Consider the following 25,119-nt stretch of genomic DNA (forward strand, 5'->3'; position numbering starts at 1 on the left):
GTGACATTATAATACACTATCTATCTATCTATCTATCTATCTATCTATCTATCTATCTATCTATCTATCTATCTATCTATCTATCTATCTATCTATCTATCTATCTATCTATCTGTCTATCTGTCTGTCTGTCTGTCTGTCTGTCTATCTAGAAACGTTGTACTTTTTGTTTGTTTTTGTTTTTAAAGGCTGTTATGTTTGATAAAATTTTACAAGAAAAACATAAATATTAAGGTAAATTATTTAAATGTAAAACTATAGTTTTATATGCAAGTATATATGAATTGTAATTCATTCATATGATTCAGGATGATTAGCATTACTCAGCGTTCAGTGTGAATCAACATTCGGTGAGTCAGCATTCCTCTTTCAACCACACAAACCTACATTTTAAATATGTTCACATACAAAACTCTTGTCTACAAAACAAAAACAAAATAGCCTACATAACGTTGTAATAATAATAATAATAATAATAGTTTTTTTTTACCTGGTTTTATTTATTTATTTAGATGATCATCTTGAGTGTCCCACCCAACTCCCTCTCCAAAAAAACCAAATAAACTTATATAAATAAATGTATATTTATTAAATAAATAAAAAAATAAATAAACAAATAGCCTTTTTTATTCTCGCGATGTATTTTGCAATGCGTAGGCTGCATGTGATGTATAGTGCAAATGTTAGCAAAATTGTTTTTGTTTATATTTGAAATTAACCTTTACAACCAGGACAGACGCAAGCCGCATACAGGACAATCACAAACAATCATCATATTTGCTGGAAAAGAACGCCATAATGTCCACAAGACCTTTCGGCGAGTCACCAGAGCGGTCGGGGGACGCATTGGGGCCATTTCCCCGGTCAGTGTGGATTCATCCGCACACACCAGAAGACAGTCTGGACAGAACCTGCAGAAGAGTGCTGAGGCGCTCGGTTTTGGCCAACAAGGGCGTCTGGCCTCATTTACCAGAAAACGCGCATGTGTTTGCGGATGAAGACAGCGGTATTTATACCACCAGAGGACACGATGGCAGACTGCCCATAGTACAGTAAGTTGTAATGCATACAGTGACTTTTTGGTTAATGCTTATGCATAATATATGTGACGATTCAAGTAAAACGTTTCACTAAATATGACAATTCTGTCAATCGCATCTATGTGCAATATTTTATATATATATATATATATATATATATATATATATATATATATATATATATATATATATATATATATATATATATATGTTTTTAGATATATTAGCAGATATATCAAGTCTGCATCTAATTAAATAAATATTGTTCTTCCCAAAATTAAAATTTTCTCATTATTTACTTACCCTCAAGTGGTTTCAACCCTTTATGAGTTTCTTTATTTTCTTAAACACTAAAGAAGCAGAAAATCCATAACATTAATCATTCATATTTATCCATCCATCTGTTTGTTTGTTTGTTCGTTCGTTCATTCATTCAATCAATCATTTTCCCTTAGCTCCCAAATTAAACCCTTTTTACATCATGGGTCATATGTTTTACACAGTGGATGCCCTTCCAGCTGCAACCCAGTACTGGGAAACATTCATACATACTTGTTCACACATACACTATGGCCAATTTAGTTTATTCATTTTACCTCTACTGCATGTCTTTGGACTGTGAGGGAAACCAGAGCACCTGGAGGAAAAACCATGTGAACATGGGGTGAACATGCAAACTTCACACAGAAATGCCAGCTGACCCAGCCGGGACTCGAACCAGCACTCTTTTTGCTGTGATGCGACAATGTTAACCACTGAGCTGCCGTGTCGCCTATTGACTTCCATAATAGAAAAAAAAAAAATACAATGCAAGTTAATTGTTCCAGATTTCCAGATTTCCAGCTCTCTTCAAAAAGAAAGACACTCAAACATGTTTGGAACAAGTAAAGGGTGAGTCAATAATAACAGAATTTTCACTTTGGGTGAAGTATTCCTTTAGGCTAAAGTGATTAGAGCCAGAAAGCTGTTCAGCTTAACTTTTCATTTAACTATTGTGAAAAAAACAATGTCAGTTAAACTCAGTCATTCAACTTGACAGATACACATATAAAATAAACAACATACTTATTCAATCCAAAATAAAAACAATGCTATTTATTAAACTTTTACAACGCTTTTTTGTCTTTGACCCACATAAACTCACACAAATTTATTCATCGCATTTATTTAATTACAAAGTTCAAGGCTTCACTGATTTTGCATTTAAATAAGTGGCTTCAAACTTGGCTTTGTAAAGAGCCCTAAGTCAATAATAAATTGGACTGAAGATGGGAAAAGTTTTTACAGATAACAAACAAAGAAAGTTGTAGACTTCTGCTTCCCTATAGTCTGAATTACTGCATAGAGAATCTGGCCACGGCAGCCCATGATAATAGATCTGCCATCTGTCCCCGGTGGTCCATGGAAACACCTAGCCCATCTATTTTTGGTAGACCATGTAGCAGTGGGAGACCACCTTCTGTTAGTCATTTGAACCTCACAAAGCGCAGTACCAATAAGAAAATCATGAAATATTCATACTTGGGGCAATATATGCTCCATTTACAGCAGTGTTCATGTTTGGTTAATGGAGGATTTGTTTACCCTTTTTACATAAAACTATGGTGTACTTTGGTGTTTTTAATGCATCCATCTCTACAATATTTTTCAGCCTTTGAAAGATGGTCTTGCATTCACAATGCACTTGTCACAGTCATATCATCCTCCAGCCCAAAACCGGTTACTCACTGAAGCTAAGCAAGGCTGAGCCTGCTCAGTACTTGGATAGGAGACCACATGGGAAAACAAGGTCGCTGTTGGAAGTGATGTTTATGAGGCCAGCGTGGGGTGCTCAACTTGCAGTCTGTGTGAATCCTAATGTCCCAATATGGTGAAGGGGACACTATACTGTCAGTGAGAGCCATGTTTCGGATGAGACATTAAACTGAGGTCCTGACTCTCTGTGGTCACTAAAAATCCCATGGAACTTCTTGTAAAGATTAGGGGTGTAACCCTGGTGTCCCGGCCAAATTCTTTTTATCGGCTCTTAGCTGTCATGACCTCCCTATCATCCCCAATCCATCGAGTTGGTTCCATCACTGTCTTTTCACCCCCTTTTTTTTTCCCAAAACATTTTTATGAACTAAAATAAATATTAAAATGAGTTAAAAAAAAAAAAACTACATCTAACTGAAACTGTTTTGTATGCATACAAAACTAACTGAAACTAACTTAAATTATAACAAAAAAATCTGTCGTTTTCATCTTTGTAAATGTATTTAATACATACTGTAATCTAAAAAGTACATTTATTTTCTTTGTGCTGCCAGGTGTTTGACAGTACAGCACTTCAGAGTCTGAAATCCTGCTGCCATTGGTCAGATCATATGTTGTTCGGTTCCAGTCATCATCGCTGTTGCTCCCTCGACAAAAAAAAAAAAATAAAATGCATGGTGACAACATTAAATAAAACCTGAACAGACACTTAAAACTATTACTTTAACACATTTGTGCCCAATAATTGATTTTATTTCTGTATTAGGGATCGCGATCGTGAATGAATTGTTCTTTTTAACTGGATCTTCTAAGTGAACCGGTAGAACTAGTTCACCAAATCGAACTGAATCATTTGAAACGATTCGCGTCTCCAGTAAGGACTAATCCACAAACAACTTACTTTTTTACATACCTGATACTCCCTCTAACTCGAAATAAACTGATATATACAGAGTTTTTCAGTTATTAGAACAGTACACTAAGACCAGATTTGAGAACCTATAAACTGATAATACTGTGCATGCATGATTCAGTGAACCGAACACAAACAGTGCATGACAGCCTGATGTGACTGAACTAAACTTCAAAAAACTGCAGTGCGGCTAAACTGAGGGCTTAAATAAGAGGATTTGGCGAAACATATGTTTTTCATAACAGAAAATCGCAATGGAATTTAAATAAGCGAATCATGCTTCAGTTGGGTTGCAACACGTAATTGTAAGAAACTTTTCATATCATAGTGATGTTTTAACTAACTGAACTAAAATTATGATTGCTGACTACATATTTTTGATGTGTTGAGTCCAAACATGGGAGGGATGTGACAAAAGATCCGGTTCACGTTAAAGATCTGAACCCATCACTACTGTATTTAACCTGAGAAGCACCCACACATATTGTACTTAGGCCTGCTATCTTGTAAGATGTATTTGAATTTGAGGATGGGTAGATGGTAGTGTGTATATGCAAAAAGTATATTTGGTTGACTTTTTATTATACAATATTTTGTCGGATGATTTTAAATCTTACACCTAACAAATATATAAAACACTAAAACTAATCTTGAAACTAATAAAAACTAAACTAAGCAATTTCAAAATATAAAAACTGATAAAAACTAGTAAATCTACCTCTAAAAACTAAATAAAACGAACTTCATTTTAAAACAAAAATTCAAAACCAAACCAATGAAAAATCTAAAACTATTATAACCTTGGGTCATACTCGATAAATGTGCTATATAAATGCACATTACTTACTTGTTTGTAGTTTAAAATAATGCATGCTTTTCTTTTTTTCAGCAGTACAGGACATCAGAAGTTGGACAAGGTCATGGTAAAGACTCAGCATAATCTGACCCAGACATTTTTACAGCGACATGTCGATACCACTTGTCTGTGTCACCCTGATGATCCATGCAGCTATGAACATGAACCTGACAAGACAAAAGAGGTCATAAGCCAGAAGGGGGCTGACAGAAGCAAAACTCCAGACTTTCCTAAACAAATTCTCCAGCCTAAACAGGCCTCAAATGTAGACTTTCCTGCACTCCCTCCTCTTATCTCACAGCGAGTGGACAGACCACCGCAGCAATTCCCTGTCAGCATAAGTGCCTCCAATAAAGCAACTCTCTTAAAAGGAAAACCAGACTGCCAGCTGCATGGTGGCAAACCACAGAGGGGTCCAAAACAAAATCAAAAGGAACATCCAAGAGTCAAACCTCTCGTCTCATCCAGAACAACCCCGCAGATAGAAACACAAACAAGTCACGACATCGGTTCCACTCAAACAGGAAACGTGCACAAAGAAAAAGTTTTATTTGAAGGACGAAGTTCAATGTGTTCCCATCTATCTGTGTTTGCACAGTTCCAAATGGCAGAGGAGCAGATAATACTTAAGGATCACACATTTAAAGGTAAATCCACCATGTCTATTAAAACAGCTCTTTTGAAGCAATTAAATGGATTCAAGGTCAAAAAACACTTTAATTTGATCATTATATAAACTGCAGCATCAGCTCTTTTTTAATAGTAGCCGGGTTTCCATCCTAACATGAAGCAAATCTTTTCAAAGTTTACTGCAAAAACTAAAAACAATATCAAATCCAAATTAGATGTGTTTTCATCAAGTTGTTAGAGTGGCTGACTGTAGTATTGGTTACCTAGTAACCAACAGTAAACAAGGTAAGCACAATGGTGTGATGTGGGTGTAATTATTTACTATAGCGCCTTTTTTACATAGTGATAGCAGTAAATATTTGGAAAATTTCCAGAACGACCTTACCATTACATTCTATAAATTACTGTTCACACAGACAAGGACGTTCCGGAATATTTTCCGAAAAAGACCGTTCACACATCCATTCAAAAAATACAAGCCTGATCTCACGAGAAAACGTAAGTATTTTACGTTTTGCCTGTTTAGTGGCTAATTCGTACAAAGTTGTACAAGTTCAGTCGTACGAAATTGTATGATTCAAAAAAGGAAACGTGGCATCTAACTCCACCGCTAAACCCAACTGTCATTGGGGGATGAGCAAATCCTACTAAATTGTACAAATTAGATTGTACGAAATCATACGAATTAGCCACTAAATCAAAAAGTTACGAATTGAAAATACTGGTAAATTATGACATGATTAACCAGAAATGATCTCTAAACAGCTATGCTTGTATTTATAAACATAGAAGTGGTCAGGCTTTTGTTGATGGTTTCACTTTTATTTAAAGCTTTAGCATTCATGCAGCTGCTTTATCCCAGAGACTAGGGGTGTCAAAACAAATTTTTTCTTCAGTGCACCGCGATGCAGACGCAGACAATTCGGTATCAGTTTAGCAATAATCATAACTGGTTATTATGTACTGACGTCATTTACCGCATATGCGCTTTTAGTGGTCAGTAACTCTGGTATAATTTTAATAGTTTTCTCACAATATCACTCTCCCGAGCGAGCAAGCGAGCAAGCAAGCGTGTGTGGCGAGTGTGTGTGTGTGTGTGCATGCGCGTGTGTGTTTGTTTGGTTCTGTCTATGTTTTTGTATGTGTGTGAATGAGACTGCTGTGTGTGTGTGTGTGTGTGTGTGTGTGTGTGTGTGTTTAAACAGACAGCTTGTTATAGCCACCCCCCAAAATATAACAGTGTGTATGGAAAGCATCGTCAATGCACCGTGATGCACTGAGATATCGAATCAAACCCATTCGATGGCATCATATCGTAACCAAAACGAACCGTGAGACCAGTATAGGTTTACACCTCCACCAGAGACATCCAAAGGCAGAAGTTTACGCATTTGACTGCATTACAAATTATGTGGAAGGAAAAGTATTGTGAAGAACTTCGATGTAAACATCTGGAAAAACACTTTGGTATGTCAAGATGTACATAATGTGTGTGCTGGCGCACACCGGAGCACTCTCTTCACGAGCACACGTGTCAAGCAACTGAAGCAGAGCTTGAGGGTAAACAAACAGCGGTTTATCTTAACCAGTTTTTCCGATTACCATTTTTTCTGTTGGCATTAAGAAAGACCACAGAAATGTCATCTGACTAGCAGCTAAAGGTGTCTCGAAAAATATTCAAAGGCTTTATTTTCATAAACAGCATGGATGTGAATGCATCTGAGTGTTCTGATTGGCTGGAGTAGACATTTCACATTAGTAAGTTCTAAACATGAACATAAACATGCTCTTTCCGGCAATTTTTCTTCAGACTTCACACAGAGCTGCATTCCGGCAAATAAACAGTAATGATACAACTTCTGGAAAATTGCCAGAATGAATTTACCGGTATTTTCAAAAAAGGCCTGTTCACACATTCAGACCTTTCTGGAAAATTGGCGGTAATTTTCCTAAAAGGTATGTGTGAAAAAGGGGCTGAGTTTATTCTGCAAATGTGTTTCCATCTACTATTAATTACACCTACCCTTTTTCACACAAGTTCAAAACCACACTGTTATCCCTAATGTTGTATTAATTTAAAATACTTAGATTCAGTAAACATAAATACGAAAGATTTTGCTTAATTACTCCATTTGTTTAGTTTGTTGTACGATTTGCATAGAATTTTTTATTCCATTGGAATGATTAAATTTAATGTACCTAACAGAGCTTATTCTAGTCTGTTGTTAAAGGAACAATATGCAAGGAAAAGTGATTGGCTCTTTGTACTGAAGTCACTGGTGGGTACAGTGCACCTTTGTTATGTCTGCTGGTCACTGTGAGCACAATTTCATACTTTTGTCTCAAACCGCCCATACATTGTTTTCATTTAGTAAACAAAATATGTAACAGTAGCAAGAAAACTACATGCAAGATTAAGCTGTCTAACATTAGGTTCATGATCATTTTTGACAAAACGTTATTGTTACAATAAACTTAAAAAAGATTGTTTTTTCAACTAGATGAAATTAGCTTTTTTAGGGCAACGAGTTTCCGTTATTTAAAGAAATGCAATCAACCTGTATGTGCTTACAGTGCACCTCAAACAAGTGTAAAAACTTTTAAATTAAGAGGTTTAATTTGGGACAAAATTTAGCATCACATTTTTCCATCACTAATTTCAGGGTGATGGAAACCAAGCTAATGTCAACCAGCCAAAACAACGGTTCAAGCATCTATAAGACTGGTGTCAATGGTTATGCGAACAACCATTTGAGCATCTTTGGAACCTTCTAATTTCACAAAATATTTAAAAAAAAAAAAAAATCTAATGTAATGAGCCCCTAATTATGGATTTTAATAAGTTACCTCATGCAGTGTGTAACACCGAATTAAAAAATAATAATAATAAATAAATAATATATATATATTAAATACATCCAGGGCGGCATAGTGGCTCAGTAGTTAGCACTATTTCAGTGGCATTTCTATGTGAAGTTTGTTTGTTCTTTCCGGGTTCATGTGAGTTTCCTCCAGGTGCTCCGGTTTCCCCCACAGTCAAATTACATGCACTATAGGTGAGTTGGATGTATGAGTGTGTGTAAATAGGAGAGTGCATGGGTGTTTCCCAGTACTGAGTTGCGGCTAGAAGGGCATTTGCTGCATAAAACATATGCCGGAATAGTTTGTGAACTAAGCCAAAGGAAAATGAATGAATGAATGATAAACACATCCAGCTAAGTTTTAAATCTGAAAGTCCATCATGTATGAAGTTATTGACTCAAAAAGAAAGACTCAAGAATTGAAAACGGATCTTTAGCCATTTCATTGAGAAATCTGAGTGAAACATTGTCCTTCAACTTGTTGTGCGCACAGACCCGGAAAGCATAATCCATAATAGCTGCACTTTAAAATGTTTTTCACTCTTAAGACAAAATTGGATCTTTCAAGAACTATTCAGTAAAAGGTTATTTGGAAACCCCAAACTGGTATTATTGTATAGAAAATACCTTTTGGAGTCCTAAGTGTTTTTAAGTGTGTTGTGAATGGTAGAATCTTGGAAACCCAACACTTATAACCATATCTGCATTCCAGCATTAGTTTTATTATTTGGAAGTCAATGTAGAAGTCAGTGGAAACGCTTTTGGGGTAAAGTTTGTTTACTCTTTGTCTTGCAATTCCGAGAAAAAAACAAACAAACTGCAAGAAACGGCAGTCTAAATCAATCAATGATTGGCTCCTGTACTAGTAGGCCAAGCTTCAATCGCTATACTGACCTTTACACTTTTCCCCATTAAAAAATATTCAAGTGACATGTCTTGTGCATTCTGTAGTCTTTTCCAATGGGTTGGAAGTGATGCACAAAGAACACCCCGCCCCAACTAAATATGTTGTTTTGTAAGTACAAACACACTCAAATAAAAGTCCTGGCACTTTCCATTAAACAGTCACTATTAAACAATTACAACAACATAATCTTTAGAAATGTAATGAAATTTTCCAATGCTGATGCCTGAATTTAGTTGTAAACACTCAAACATGATAATTTAGAAGCCAACAACACACATAAAGCTACACTGCAGCCTTTCTGTGTTTGAACAGGCTATAAGCTGCCTTACGTAAAGTGAGTGTGTGTGTTTGGGAGGCAATGCAATGGTTCAAGAATGACTAGATACCACCAGAGTCATATCAAGCTCCATTCCAACTTATTGTACTGTGCTGCTGTGAGTTGTATATATTGCAATATGACAACGTTTTTTGTTTTTTTTTCACTAAAGTAGTTTTCATCTAACGGACACAAACAGATCCGCTTCCCATTTTGGGGTATTGAGCCTCTGTACTTTATTCCAGCGTAGCAATAATTGAGGCGCCATTTAAAGTAAGGGTTTCATAGCGATAACAATCCACCTCATGCCGTCTTGTCGTTTCGGGAGTCTTTGGTAGTGACACTGCATGGCACTGATGTACGACTTGCATTAGCTTCGAGGGAAAGTGTTGTTTTTGTTTTGCGAGGATGGCTATGGACGGTGCTCAGTCAACTCTGTCCTCGGGGCAGGAAAAAAGAGCTCCTCAAACCCAAAAAGTCACTCATTATTTTGAAAATGGAAAAAATAAATAAATAAATAAATACAAACAAATAAAGAAGAGAGCGTTTTGGCCCAAATCAATATATCCATTTCCTCTTGGTAATGGAATCCGTTTGTAATAGCAGTCTAAACACAATCGATTTGCAATCTTCATGTTTTTGCTTTACTCTCTTTCTCTTGCCATCTATCTTTTTGGGTTTTGCTTTTGCCTCCGGATCCTAAATGCCAAAGGGTACATGTGGATTTAGATAGTGGTTTGTGAAAATTGCATATTGAAGTGTTGTGTTTTGTTTTGTTATTGTTTTTATATATATGGTAAAATAAATAAATGTTTTTTTTGTTGTTTGTTTTGTTTGTTTTTGTTTTACAGGTGTAAATGTAAAATAAACAAAATAAAAGTTGTTAATATTTTAAAACTAGTTATACTGGGGAAAATTATAAACAAACTAATGAATAAATAACTATTAATAAATAAACAATTTATGATTAATAAAATTTAGTTTGAAATATACTTTTAAAATGGGTTTTTTCATGTGATCTTAAAAGTTATATTTTATTAGAGATTATTTAAGTTTTTAAAGTCACGTTCCTTTTGAAGTCATTGTTATACATTATATTTGGGTGTCACAGTGGCGCAGTGGGTAGCACGATAGCCCCACAGCAAGAAGGTTGGTGGTTCAAGCCTCAGCTGGGTCAGTTGGCATATCTGTGTGGAGTTTGCATGTTCTTCCCGTGTTTGTGTGTGTTTCCTCTGGGTGCTCCGGTTTCTCCCACAGTCCTAAGTCATGCGGTACAGGTGAATTGGGTAAGATAAATTGTCCGTAGTGTATGTGTGTGAATGAGTGTATACGGATGTTTCCCAAAGATGGATTGCAGCTGGAATGGCATCCGCTGTGTAAAACATATGCTGCATAAGTTGGCGGTTCATTCCACTAAATGAACAGTATATTTGATTTGGAGCTCAAGAAACATTTTTTATTATTAACAATGTTGATATTTTTTTATTTATTTGTAGCTACTTTAGTATGATAATAAAACAAAAAAAAAAAACTTTTCCTTGGCATCTACACCCAGCAGACACACAACATCATAAGGGGCCGATCACACCGGACATGCTTTTTGTGTTGAGAGGCACATCTTTTGAATGGTTTACTAATGGCCATGAGTGTTTTACATGCTGCTTATACACCCTGCATGCCTCACATTTTTAACTGACTACTGCGCCTCTCGTTTTTGCCGTTGCGCACTGTGCACTCACAATTGAAAAAAAGTCTAAATACGAAGCTGATTTAGTTGTTTCCTAGTCACATCATAAAATCATATGTCTAGGCTGAGCTTTTCTCTCGGAGAAACGTCAGTCTATATTGATGGATTATTGGCTCCTGTGCTAGTCGGCGTGGCTTCATTCGCCATATAGACCATTACACTATTACCCATTACCTATACGAGTGACAAGTCTTGTGTGTTCTATAGTTTTTGGCAATATTCAGTTTTGAAAGTGCATCAACACACTAAAATAAAAGTCTCAGCACCTTCCATTAAACAGTCACTATTAAACAATCACAACAACATAACCTTAAGAAAGTTAATGAAATATTCCAAATACTGATGCATGAATTTAGTTGTAAACACCCAAACATGGACATTTAGACATTTGTTTTTGAAAAAAAGGCAGTGTGGTGTGCTTCACGTTTTTACAACGTAAAATCACATTCTGTGTGATGGGCCCCTAAGATGTTAATATTAGATTAGATTTAGGTTGCCAGAGTCTAAGGACAATGCTATTTTAATAATAATGACATGAAATTAAATTGTTTTTTAGGTTGTGTTGGAAAGTAACCAAAATGCAACATATGTCCGACGTTGGACACTGAAATCAGCCTGATGTTAGGTTCTTCAAACCGATTTTCATTTGCAAACAAAATGCAATGTTCCATGACGATGGGGTACAACGTAAATCTGAAAATCCCAACCCAGGCTTATTATTAAAACATACCCCTATATACATTTCTGGAGATCCTGAAATACATCCCAGGAGCTATGTTTTTTGCAGTTTTTGTTTTCGCACATCCACCAGAGACTGCTTTGTACACTTTTTCAGATCTCAGATTTCTCTTCTGAGTGCCAATCGCACCTGCTGTTTTGTGTAAATCCACCAGAGGCCACAGTCCACTGACTGACTGACTGACTAACCAACCGATACCCCAACCACCTACCTTTCACCCAACCGACAGTGTTTTCAAAAGCAATCCAAAAAGAGAAAAGGCCTCACCTGACTTCTACCACATTTCAGATCGTATAACCATCTCACCCTGTTATTTACATGTTTATTTGATTTCTTTTGTTTTTGTTTTACCTGCTTTCTGTAACCGTTTCTTGCCAGATTTGAACCCCGTAATTGCGATAAACTCCTCTCTGTGTATGAACTGGGCCACTGGGCAAACTGGTAATAGCGGAAAAGTCTTCCACAAGGAGATAGGTAGTCAGCTGGTAGTGCGAAAAGAAACAGAAGCCGTCCGTGGTGTTGTATTGCCCTGTAGCATTAATTTTAAGGATGAAATGCAGCCATTCGTATCTTCACAATTTGTGCTCTCCAGAAATGTATACCGGGATACGTTTTCACATTGAGCCTGTGTTTTGACGTCCTGTGCCGATAGATAGATGGATGGATGGATGGATGGATGGATGGATGGATGGATGGATGGATGGATGGATGGATGGATGGATGGATGGATGGATGGATGGATGGATGGATGGATGGATGGATGGATGGATGGATGGATGGATGGATRGATAGATAGATAGATAGATAGATAGATAGATAGATAGATAGATAGATAATTTATTCAGAATAAAATGTATAAATACCCATATTGCAATACTTCACCACAATTACTCTTCTGATTATTGCTATTATAATAAAGCATTCACATAAATACTAATATTGACCTACTACATGTAATATGTACATTTTGTGACTTTCCTTTCTCACTATGGCATATGGCAATTGAAAATGGCGTTTGGATCTGCCGAGTATTCCCATTCCCCATGTGTTAATCCTGTCACCTGTTCCTCCTAAGGTGGAGAAGTGGAGCTGGGCAGGAGTGCAGATGGTGTCCACATGGCACAGACCCGGGCTGGCAGCGGGACCCAGAACGCAGCTGGCCCTCTTGACAATGCCAAATGTCATATATACCGCAAGGATGCCACTGTTGCAAAGACTAAGGCCACAGGTCCGGGCCCTGGTGAGGCAGATTCACTTATTTTATTCCTGTCTCTCATTGTTCATTCTGTTTCTCTCGTTGTTTACTAGGTGTGTCCTCTGTGTTTGTGCTTACAGACATAACAGTGCCAGGAGATATGGATGGCGTCCAGACGTGGAACAGCAGTGGAAGGTGTGCCCTACAAAACGCCCCATTTTTTACAGGAACGGGTCATGGCCTGTGGTCAATGCCAGCCAACTGTTACCTGTGGGTCCCTGAGGTAAACCCCAAATTTGAGAATTTACCATGCCAATTTTCAGTGTTTGCCAATGATTTGTAAATGCAGTTTACAATACCAGTCATAAAATTGCTGGGCTGTTGTTTCTCAACGTTGGGTTAAATGTGGGTAAATGCAACTGTTTAGTTATAAAGTATGATTAAAATGTAATAATAAATATAACCAAACTTTATGTTTGTCCATATTTTTGTGCAGTATCAAGTCAAGTTTGCTTTTATTGTCATTTCAACAATATACAGTGCAGTATACAGTGAAACAAAACAATGTTCCTCCAAGACCAAGGTGCTATGTACATCAAACAATATAAATTGACAATATGACACATATTGTGCTCTACTATAAAAATTCTAGAGAATTAAATAAGATAAACTAAAATAAAGAAAAATAAAATAAGACTATGAATAAGAGTATGTATAAGAGCGTAAAGTGCGATGTAGTTTGTCCATTAGGTTTGTGATCTAATGTTGGGTTATGACAACCCAGAATTTTTAATTATCCATACTTACTGATATGGAGAATAACTGTTGTAGATTTTTAATCTTTGTTGATGTTTTATGCTTAATGTTATGATGTGGTCAAGGACGTGGGCTATGTAAAAGTATTTAATTTGATATGAATTCTCTCTTAAATGAAAAATTAAAAAAGAACAGCATTGGTCTGAAACTGTTTTTATTTATTATTTTTGTGATACTGCACTATTATTTAGCAAGGACACATTAAAATGGTCCAAATTAAAAGTATTAATATTACTAAATAAATATGCAATGTAGAAATGAAAACTCCTGGTGAAATGTTTGGGGGAAAAATGAATTATAGTGGTAAAAAAAAAACAAGAATTCTTGAATAAAAAAAAAAGATAACACATTAAACTAATATTTTTACTGCAAATACGATAAATAAGTAAATAAGTAATCTATTATACGTTTTCAAATTTTCAGCTATTAATATATAAGCTAGTAATACTTATTGCTAGATGCCTGATTGCTATATTGCATATCCCATTAGTAGTTGTATTTTCCATATTTTACAATAAAATCAGTATTAATAGGTGACAATTTACATGATAGGCCTATTTAATGGCATTCTTAGATTGATTAGTTCATCTTTATGCATCAATCCTGTTATTGATGATGCTTCAGACGCATGGCCATGTTTGATGTATTGTCACGTTTATACGGCTTTCTTATGCCACAGTGGTTAATGAACATCACAACTGTCTTATCCACTGACCTTCTTTTCTGATATTTGTATTGTAGGTTTTCAAGTTCTTCTGCTCGGTTGACAGAACTAGAATGGTATTTTAACTCATAAACTGCCCTTGACCCTATTAAATACAAAAAAAAAAAAAAAAAAAAATCCAGATAATAATAATATTAATAATAATAATAATAATAATACAGTGTTTATTTACAGTTGTGAATTGCATTATGGGATGCTGATCTCTGCTCTGTCGACTTTTTGATGTTGAAAATTCAACTCTGGAGTTTAACAAAGTGATTTATTTACATTTTAGTAGTTTGAAATAATATAAGGTATAAGAAGATATACATAGAGAACTAAGTTTGTAAAATAACAGAAATCTAGTTTATTACAAGGTTTTTGTACCGTTATGTACAACACCAACCCAGACGATATGGCACTTTAAACTATTAAAAATGCTCATAAAAGTTACTTTTTCGAACTTTTCAAGGTTAAAGTTGTTGGAAGAAAGGTCAACATCCCATAATGCAATTAAAAAGCATAAATAAATGGAGAAAAATAAATTATAAACATGAATCACAAAATATGGAAAACTGCTAAAGTCTGGATATTTTTTCATGATCCAGTTTATCCTCACGTTAAACAATAATTCCTGTGTTTCATAAACTGATCCATTTATCCCCTAGATTGTGGGTACTGTACACTATCTGACAAAAGTTGTAAGAACAACAAATAATAACTTGATTTAGATTTTTCTGATGAATCAACTGTTGAACTGCATCTCAATCATCACAAATACTGCAGAAGATCTATTGGAACCCACAAGAACCCAAAATTCTCACATAAACCAAGTGGTGAAGGAAAAATCATGGTTTGGGGTTACATTCAGTATTGTGGCTTACGAGAGAGTGAATGGCAACATCAACAGCTTGAGGTATCAAGACATTTGTGCTGCTCATTACATTAAAAACCACAGGAGTGAGCAAATTGTTCAGCAGGATAAGCTCCTTCTCATACCAGCCTCCACAGTTTTAGTTCCTGAAAGCAAAGAAAGTCAAGGTGCTCCAGGATTGGCCAGCCCAGTAACCAGATATGAACATTATTGAGCATGTCTGGGGTAAGATGGAGAAGGCATTGAAGATGAATCCAAAGAATCTTGATGAACTCTGGCAGTCCTGCAAAAACGCTTTCTTTGCCATTCCAGATGACTATGTATGGATGCAGTCCTCCAAGCCCATGGGAGTCATACACAATAATAATTCATTTCCACTGCACCATGACTTTATATTCTATACTGTACATTATTTCTGTTTAGTGACAATACTTTACAGACCTTACTCTCCTAATGAAATAATTCAAAATCAAGGCCTGATCGTATTTTATTTTGGTAAAATTTGCATAATCTAGAGGCATTTGCCTTTCATATGAGCCACTTCTGATACCAAATAATCAACTAGAAGTAAAGTTATTATTAAGACTTTTGTAGGGTAGTATATATATGTATGTATGTATATGTATATATATATATATATATATATATATATATATATATATATATATATATATATATATGTGTGTGTATATATATATATATATATATATATATATATATATATATATATATATATATATATATATATATATATATATATATATATATATATATATATATATATATATATATATATATATATTAACTTACAAAATGTGTATCACTCAATTATTACAGATTTTCTAAACCCCAATCTGAACATTTCACCTGCCGACTTTCAGCTCACTACAATCCTTGTGTGAAAGTGTGATGAGGTTATATTGGACACATAATCTTATTTTGATGACTGCTTGACCTTTTCGCTTCTCTTCAGGAATGATTAGTTGCAAGGAGGAGCTTGTGTACGAGTAAAGTGAAGGGCATCTTAAGATGTTTGTTGTTTGCTGTGGCACAGCATTTAGCACCGAGGAAAACTGGGATGCAAGTAACAAAGAACAGGAGGCCAATTAAATTGCCATGTTTGATGCCCGTCTGAATATTTGATTCAACGTTTAATTCTAGCTGTGGAACCCTAATTGATGGGTCATGCTTGTTATGATTATTATTATTATGATTATTGTTATTTTTTTCTCTCTTGAAATGAGGTGCCACATGTTGCTTGAGATATGGGTGATTAGTTTCAAGAGTTTGAAGTCACTTTGTTCCCTCCTCGTGACCAGCCATGAAGAGCATTTACATGAACAGTGTGCTTTAAAACCAGACTGTGTGCTGTTGCTAGGCTACACAGGTTTCTTGTTCTTGTGCAATTAGATTTTTCATCTAGAGCTATCAGGAAAACCATTATTTCATCATATAGGCATAATTCTGGACTGACCGGACAATCGTCCTTGTTGAATTTCGCTGTCTTAAATTATTTATTTGGTCGGAAGAGATGAGATTTTTTTGATAATGTTGAAAAATCTTAAATGAAACTGCTTCGGGGGCCTTGGCTCGTGTTCTGCCATTTAGTTACAGTCCAGAGGAACCACAGAATTGAGGTGCTGAGAAAAGAGAAGATGAAAAAGATAAGGAAAGAAATGCTGCCGGTAATCACATGAATTGAAGTTCTAGTTTTCAGCTTAATTATATGTTGACCAGCAGGCAGATAAGGTCAAGATGTTGCTAAGCTACTGCCAAAAGCAGAAAAATATTATTGACAGAAGTCCATAGTGTAACCATTATAAAAATACATATTTCAAAAATTAAATGCATTTTAATATAATAACTTATACTCACCGGCCACTTTATTAGGTACACTTGTTCAACTGCTCGTTAACAGATTTCTAATCAGCCAATCACATGGCACCAACTCAATCCATTTAGGCATGTAGACATGGTCATGACAATCTGCTGCAGTTCAGACTGAGGATCAGAATATGAAAGAAAGGGGATTTAAGTCACTTTCAATGTGGCATGGTTGTTGGTGCCAGACAGGCTGGTCTGAGTATTTCAGAAAGTGCTGAGCTACTGGGGTTTTCACACACAATCCTTTCTAGGGTTCATAGAAAATGACCTGAAATGTTCTGTGGGCGCAAAAGCCTTGTTGATGCCAGAGGTCAGAGGAAAATGGCCAGACTGGTTCCAGGTGATAAAAAGGCAACAGTAACTCAAATAGCCACTTGTTACAACCGAGGTTTGCAGAAAAGCATCTCTGAACACACAACACATCGAACCCTGGGGCGGATAGGCTACAGCAGCAGAAGACCACACCGGGTGCCACTTCTGTGAGATAAGAACAAGAAACTGAGAATACAATTTGCACAGACGCACCAAGATTGGACAATAGAAGACTGGCAAAAATGTTGCTTGGTCTGACGAGTCACAATTTCTGCTGCGACATTCGGATGGTAGAGTCAGTATTTGGAGTCAACAACATGAAAGCATGAAACTATTCTGCCTTGTATCTACGGTTCAAGCTGGTGGTAGTGTAATGGTGTGGGGGATATTTTCTTGGCACACTTTGGACCCATTTGTACCAATTAAGCATTTTGTCAACACCACAGCCTACCTGAGTATTGTTGCTGACCATGTCCATCTTTTTATGAACACGGTGTACCCATCTTCTGACGGCTATTTCCAGCAGGATAATGCGCCATGTCATAAAACATGAATCATCTCAGACTGGTTTCTTGAACATGACAATGAGTTCACTGCACTCAAATGGCCTCCACAGTCACCAGAGCTCAATCCAATAGAGAACTTTTTGGAATGTGGTGAAACGGGAGATTTGCATCATGGATGTGCAGACGACAAATTAGCAGCAACTGTGTGATGCTATCATGTCAGTAAAGTCTCTGAGGAATATTTCCAGTACCATGTTGAATCTATGAAACAAAGGATTAAGGCAGTTCTGAAGGCAAAAAGTGGGTCCAACCCGCTACTAGTAATGTGTACCTAATAAAGTGGCCGATTAGTGTGTATAATACTCCATTACTCATAGCGCCACCTGCTGGACTACAAAATATATATATTTTTATACTTTTATTACATTTAGTCATTTAGCAGATGCTTTTTGTTAACTCTTCATAGAGGATTAATCAGATTAATAACATATTTGGTCAGTCTAAAATAAATGTTAAATTAATAACTAAATGCCATAATCAATTGTGAAGGTCTTGAGTTTTCACTGAAAGCTAAATAAATGTTTTGCAATAAAATAAAAAGAAGTTGAATAAGACATCTAAAAGTTCATTCAAAAATTACTTAAAGCTTAGGTAGCTATTTAAGTAGCTATTAAGATTTAGCACTTTCGCGTCTCAGCAAGAAGGTCGCTGATTTAAGTCTCGGCTAGGTCAGTTGGCATTTCTGTGTGGAGTTTGCATGTTCTGCCCGTGTTCATGTGAGTTTCCTCTGGGTGCTCCGATTTCCCCCACAGTCCAAAGACATGAGCTATAGGTGAATTGAATAAACTAAATTGGCCGTAGTGTATGTGTGTGAATGACTTGTGTACAGATGTTTCCAAGTACTTGGTTGCAGCTGGAAGGGCATCCACTGTGTAAAACATATGCCGGAATTGCTGGCGGTTCATTCTGCTGTAGCGGCCCCTGATAAATAAAGGGACTATGCCAAAGGAAAATGAATGAATGAAGGAAAAAGTGCTATACCTTTTGGTAACATACTGTAACTTTTTAACGATTGGTTTAAAATCCATGTGAAATCAAAAGGTCCATTGTTTATTCTGCGTTATTTATTAGGTGAACAATTAATTTGTGTAAGTTAGTCCACTGAAAAAAAAAAAAAAAGTTGCCAAAAGTTTGTTTTGGTAATCTTCAATCAAAGTCTCATCATATCTGACACATTATTCTTGACCACACCCTTGTTACTGTTAGTTTGCTTTGAGTGAATGATTCGCAGATAGAAAGTCCTGCTCCTACTCAATATTCTATTTCAGTTGGAAGTACATCAACATACTAAAATAAAAGTCTAAGCAACTGTCAGTTTACACAGTCTTTACATTTTTTTTACTTTTATTATTTCATCTTTGTTTCATCATTTTGATAGCCTGTAACAAAACCCCAGAAGTTTACAGTAAATTAAGGTAATTCTTTGCAAGAAACATTTTTATAAAAACTTCAGTTGAAAACGATGCACTGAAAACCTTCTGTCTTCTAAAAAATAATCACTTGATAGACATATGTATTTATTCCATTAGAGAGGTAAACGGGGGCAGTTTTGTTCTTATTTCCATGTCATCTGCCTTTTATACAGTCTGCTACTTTTTGATGATGTTTGTAAAAATGTGCATAATTGCATCATATTTTTCTGCCACAGTTCTCATAAATATGTACTCTTTCGAAAACTGTTTACTACATTATACTTTTATCATCTTTAGAGTTTGCATATCCCTAAAAGGATACAATGTGCATAAAACATTTAGCATTAGCATTCGGTTCAGGTCTGTAGATTTTATATTGTACCTAAATGTTTAATGTCAGCGCTTCACGTATGGCCACTCTTGGGTCTGGGCTGTCATTTTTACCACATTCAAAAAAAAAATAAATGGTTGTATTAAAGACTCTAATACGTGGATTGTTAATACACTGCCATGCAAATAGTTTATTTTTATCCTTGTTTTTAAACGCACCAGGAACTCAAAGAAGTGTTTTGACAGCTTCTTCTTGAAACAGGTTCAAAATGCATTATTGTTAGCGTGTAGGTTTGATCTATTTTAGCACATTTTTCACATCTTCTGCTTAATATATGATGTGGCTATTGGGATAACACTTAATAAAATAGCCCATTCCCGCATTTATTTATGTACCAAGCAAACCAGCTTCCTTGGACACGTCACGGTTTCCAGCGTCCAAACAAGGCATCTGAATATCTTGTGCCTGCTGTTATATTGGCATTTTCTTGGCTCTGCTCATCGGACATTGATTTTACTCTCCTTTTCTATATTCTTATTCACTTAGTAATTTATCCTCCTCTTGATTTTCCACACTGTAATCAAATCGTCTTCACTTTACTCCGCTTGGTCCTTGCGCATTACATAACAAACTTTGCTTTCTTTGCCAGAAATATCAAGGGACCTTCATGAGCTGATGCAATCAGAATACAGTTGTGTGCATTTCTCCAAGCTAGAGTGGGTCTTTTGCTGTTAAAAAGCAACAGCAAATGACAAATGAAAAAAAAAACAAAAAAAACAATAACAATAACAACAGAAAAACACGAATATATCTTTATAAACAAACAAATAAACAAATAAATGAAACAAAAATAGTCCAAAACAAATGAAACTAAAAAACCAGAACAAATGAAACTAAAATAATAAATAAGTAAAAATATTATATAAATCTAAAAATAATAAATAAACATTAAATAAATGAAACAAAAACAGTCATAAATAAAAAAAATAGGAAATAAATGAAACAAAAATGTTAATAGATAGAAAATATAGAAAATAAGTAAAAATAAAAAAATATAAACATTATTAATGAAAAATTAAATAAATAAATAAATATATAAAACTAGTCATAAATAAACATAGAAAATAAATAAAACAAAAATAATAATAATAAATAAAAAATATAGAAAATGAATAAGTAAAAATATAATATAAATAAAAACACAATAAAAACAAATTAAATAAAAATAAATTAAAAAAGGCATCAATAAAAATCAGAAAATGAATGCAGCAAAAATATTAATAAACAAAAATATAGAAAATAAATAAGATGAGATATAACATAAATACAAAAATAATAATAAACACAAATAAAGAAGACAAAAATAATCATAAATAAAAATACATCAAATAAATTAAACAAACATAATGAATAAAAATAGAAAATAAATAAGTAAAATATAAAATAAATATAAAAATAATAAACCTTAAATAAAAGAAAACATAGTCATAAAAAAAACATAGAAAATAAATGAAACAAAAATATGAATAAATAAACAATGTAGTAAAAATAAGTAAAAATATAAAATAAATATAGAATTAATAAATAAACAAATACATAAATAAAATAAAAATAGTCATAAATAAAAACAAAACAAATTAAACAAAATATTAATAAATACAAAATATAGAAAATAAATAAGTAAAAAATAAAATAAATATAAATAAATAAATAAATAAATAAATAAATAAATAAATAAATAAATAAATAATATACAGTATATATAATTAAACAAACGGGAAAGTAGGTCACCGACCCCATTTGCTGTCAGTCCCTATAGAAAGGCAGTCGATGCGCTATTGTTTTACCTTGTGTGACAACTGCAAAGTAACACTGCATTCCCAAAATACTCTGCTGTCACCAGAACAGCATCTTAACATGTCAAGCCCTTCACAACTTCACCTTACGGAACAATGGTCACAGATGTGAGGATGAATAGATCCGGAAGACAGAAGTGAAGGTCAGACAGATGAGCATTATGGTGAAAGTATGTGTGTGTGAGCTATTTTAAAGTTTCATCTATAAAGCGAATGAGTATCTATTTTCATGCTGCTGAGCTTTTTTTTCCTCATCTTTTGGTGCTAGAGCTTATTCTGTACTCTTAGTACTGGTTCCTTTGTGAAACATACTACTTTTACTTTTTCACTAGATTCTACACTCTGGGTTATTTCAACCAATTTGGGTAAAATATGGACCAAAGAACCTATGGGTTATTAAAAATAAATAAAAATAAAAAAATTAAAATAAAATCTAGACTATTTGCATTCGAGTTTGTCTGTATTTCACCAATATTTGAATTTAAATAACCCAGCATTTTTAAAGTGTACCTATTAAGAGGATGATACATTACTCACCCTCAAGTTGGTCTAAACCTTCATGAATTTATTTGTTCTTTTGAACACTAAATATTTTGCGTAAAGCTGGAAACCTGTAATCATCGATTTTGAGGTATCAAATACCATGGAAGTCAATGGTTACAGGTTTCAAGCTTTGGAACATGTAAATAGAGAGCAAAGTTATGACAGAATTTTCAGTTGTGGGTGAACTATTCCTTTAAATAGATATTAGGGACTTACTCAGTATACTAATTTTACAAGTGACTAGTAACTATTCTATTGTTACAAGTAACAAATTTCAAATTTTTTCTGCGATTTAGTAATAACTACAAATAATACAAGCGTCTATTAAAAAGTTACTAGTAACCAGTGGTGAAAAGAGTACTGAAGGATCACACTTAAGTTAAAGTACTATTACTTGACTAAAAATGTAGTGCACATAAAGGTGTCTGTTATAAATATTACAAATTGTAAATAGACCTTTCAAAAGTACTCAAGTGTAGTGAGTAGTGTGTATTACGCTGTAAAAAGCTGATGCATTTACATCTAATTTGTGGATGTGTGTACACGAAACATTCTGTAGTGCATTTAGTAATTTTGGTGACCAAAATTCAATGTCTAGTCAGCATCTATGGACAATTTTATTTTGATGTCTAATAAAGACATCAAATGATGTTGATATAAGGCTGATTTTAGGTTGTGTTGGAAAGTGACCAAAATCTAGTGTATAATGCATGAAAGTCTAAATTCTTTCCAAAAGAAATAATTTTTACATGTAAAAGACATGTTGAATGAAGTGTATTTGTAATGTTTTTACAGTTTTATTAGTAGTATTAGTTTTATTTAAAAGATGCACTAGTAGCAGAATATACTGGTCCATTCCTAAATTACATTTTAAAATGGCTTGCAATACTGTGTCCATGGCTTTGCAAGTTTTCACCGTACAGTTACCGGATGGCGATCGTGTAACCGGTTCCATGAGGGGAACTAATTGAATATGGAAGATGCTATTTGTTTGACTGTCTGTGGTGATGGATGCCCCTCATAACAGCCCTGAAATTCCAGATCATTCTTCAATCTTCAGTTATCTGCACTTGCTTCCTCTTTCATTCCCGCAAGCGGTGTGTACCATTTGTTTTCACTCTCCCTTCATCATACTTCGCTTTTTATCATGTGATCATTAATCACATGCCGATGACATGACTGGAACACGAACGCTCGTTTTTGTCCTCAAATGGCATGCAGCGGTGCGATGAGGGCAGACGGGTGAATTAGTGATGCATTATGGGAAGGCTGACTGGAGGCCTTTTGGGGGGGTGCAATAATTGTGCCCTAAGCACATGTGGAGGTGTGTATATGAGCTGCTGTGTCAAGGACTCGGAGGCCAAAAGCTGCAGGGACGAGTTCTGGATTGTGTAATTAGGGTGGCAAAAAGGAAACAAGAGCAGAATGAGGGGGGCACAGTGGCTCAGTGGGTAGCACTGACGCCTTACAACAAAAAGCTCGCTGGTTCAAGTCTTGGCTGGACCAGTTGGCAGTTTGCATGTTCTCCTCATGTTAGTGTGGGTTTCCTCCAGGTGCTCTGGTTTTCCCCACAGTCCAAAGACATGCGGTATGGGTGAATTGAATAAACTAAATTGACCCTAGTGTATGTGTGTGTGAATTAGTGCGTATGGGTGTTTCTCAGTACTGGGTTGTCACTGAAACGGCATCTGCTGTGTAAAACATAGTTGGTGGTTCATTCCACGGTGGTGACTTCTGATGAATAAGGGCCTAAGCTGAAGGGAAATTAATGAATGTGCATCTTAGTTTTAGTGTATAAGCAGAATAATTGACTCTGGTCTATGAATTGTACAAAAATAATGCACACTCATGCTATAACCTCCGCTTTGCATCATGACCACTTTACCTTGTGTGTGCATTATTTTTCCAATAAATCAGTGGCCTGTTGTCAATTATTTCTTACTTATTGCACAATTCTTATGGTTATTAACATAAAAAATATATATTTTTCTATTTTCGAAAGGGTGAATATAACTATTTTTATCAGTTATTTTATCAGATAATAGATATATAATTTATTTGAATGCATTTCAAGAGCACAATTGCATATCAGTCTGTGCTAATAGTGAAGCCGCTGGTTTTAATTATTCTAGCAACAGGAATCAATATAGGTTATGACTTCTGTTTTCAATTCTTTTACTGATAAAATCACACCATTAACAATCTGTGCAAGCTTTATGTCTTTGTGTGGTCTATAATCAATATAGGTAACATCCTTATTTCAAACGGCTACTATTATTAACAGCTAACCACTGTTCCAATCATTATTGGGTATCCAGATGGTACAAGCAAGCACAAATTGCTTCAGAACTACAACCTTACACATTTTCCATCACTGTCTTCATAACGGTCACCTTACAAATATGCTAATTCAATGATCCATCAGTGTCAAGCTTCAGGTCCAAATGCTAAATTAGATGCTGAAAGCAAGTACAAATTGACAATCATATACAATCATAGTGCTGTAATACTGTTAAAAATCACGATCATAATGTTTATGTCTATGCATACTTAATATATGATTCATCTTTAACAGATCCTTAAAATACTGGTGTCTGACATGCAGCAAGACTAGAAACTGTAGTGAACACTATGATTTTGTAAAAACATTGATTTAACTGATTATGACTAAACATGTCACAAACTGCTATTGTATATATATATATATTTCTAAATAAAATGAGAAGAGGTTTAGAAAGTTGAGTAAGTTACTTAAAGTAGTTTATCATTTATTAAATATATTTATTAAATATATTTAAATTACTTTTCTATTTAATTTGTTGTGTCTAAACAGTAAATTGATTACTCAATTAGACTTAATACT

General features: G+C 34.8%; 1 protein-coding gene across 8 annotated transcripts in view; it reads left to right on the forward strand.

Annotated features, from left to right (window-relative positions):
* The first annotated feature begins 628 nt into the window (after window positions 1-628).
* The window catches only part of c19h1orf94 (chromosome 19 C1orf94 homolog), a 40,888-nt gene continuing 16,397 nt past the window's right edge, over window positions 629-25,119 (forward strand). For 3 of the 8 annotated variants that reach the window (XR_012395171.1, XR_012395172.1, XM_073931833.1), the window contains exons 1-4: window positions 670-1,052; window positions 4,598-5,211; window positions 12,840-13,004; window positions 13,100-13,242. Coding sequence is in view for 3 of the 8 variants with exons in the window: in XM_073931833.1 (XP_073787934.1) it covers window positions 799-1,052; window positions 4,598-5,211; window positions 12,840-13,004; window positions 13,100-13,242 (1,176 nt within the window). In the remaining 5 variants the exon portion in view is untranslated. Of the gene's footprint in view, window positions 1,053-4,597; window positions 5,212-12,839; window positions 13,005-13,099; window positions 13,243-25,119 lie in introns of all 8 variants that reach the window. The other 5 variants (XR_012395173.1, XR_012395170.1, XM_073931832.1 and 2 more) reach the window with 3 other exon arrangements.

This window comes from Danio rerio, chromosome 19 (genome assembly GCF_049306965.1).
Source record: "Danio rerio strain Tuebingen ecotype United States chromosome 19, GRCz12tu, whole genome shotgun sequence".
Taxonomy (NCBI): Eukaryota; Metazoa; Chordata; class Actinopteri; order Cypriniformes; family Danionidae; genus Danio; species Danio rerio.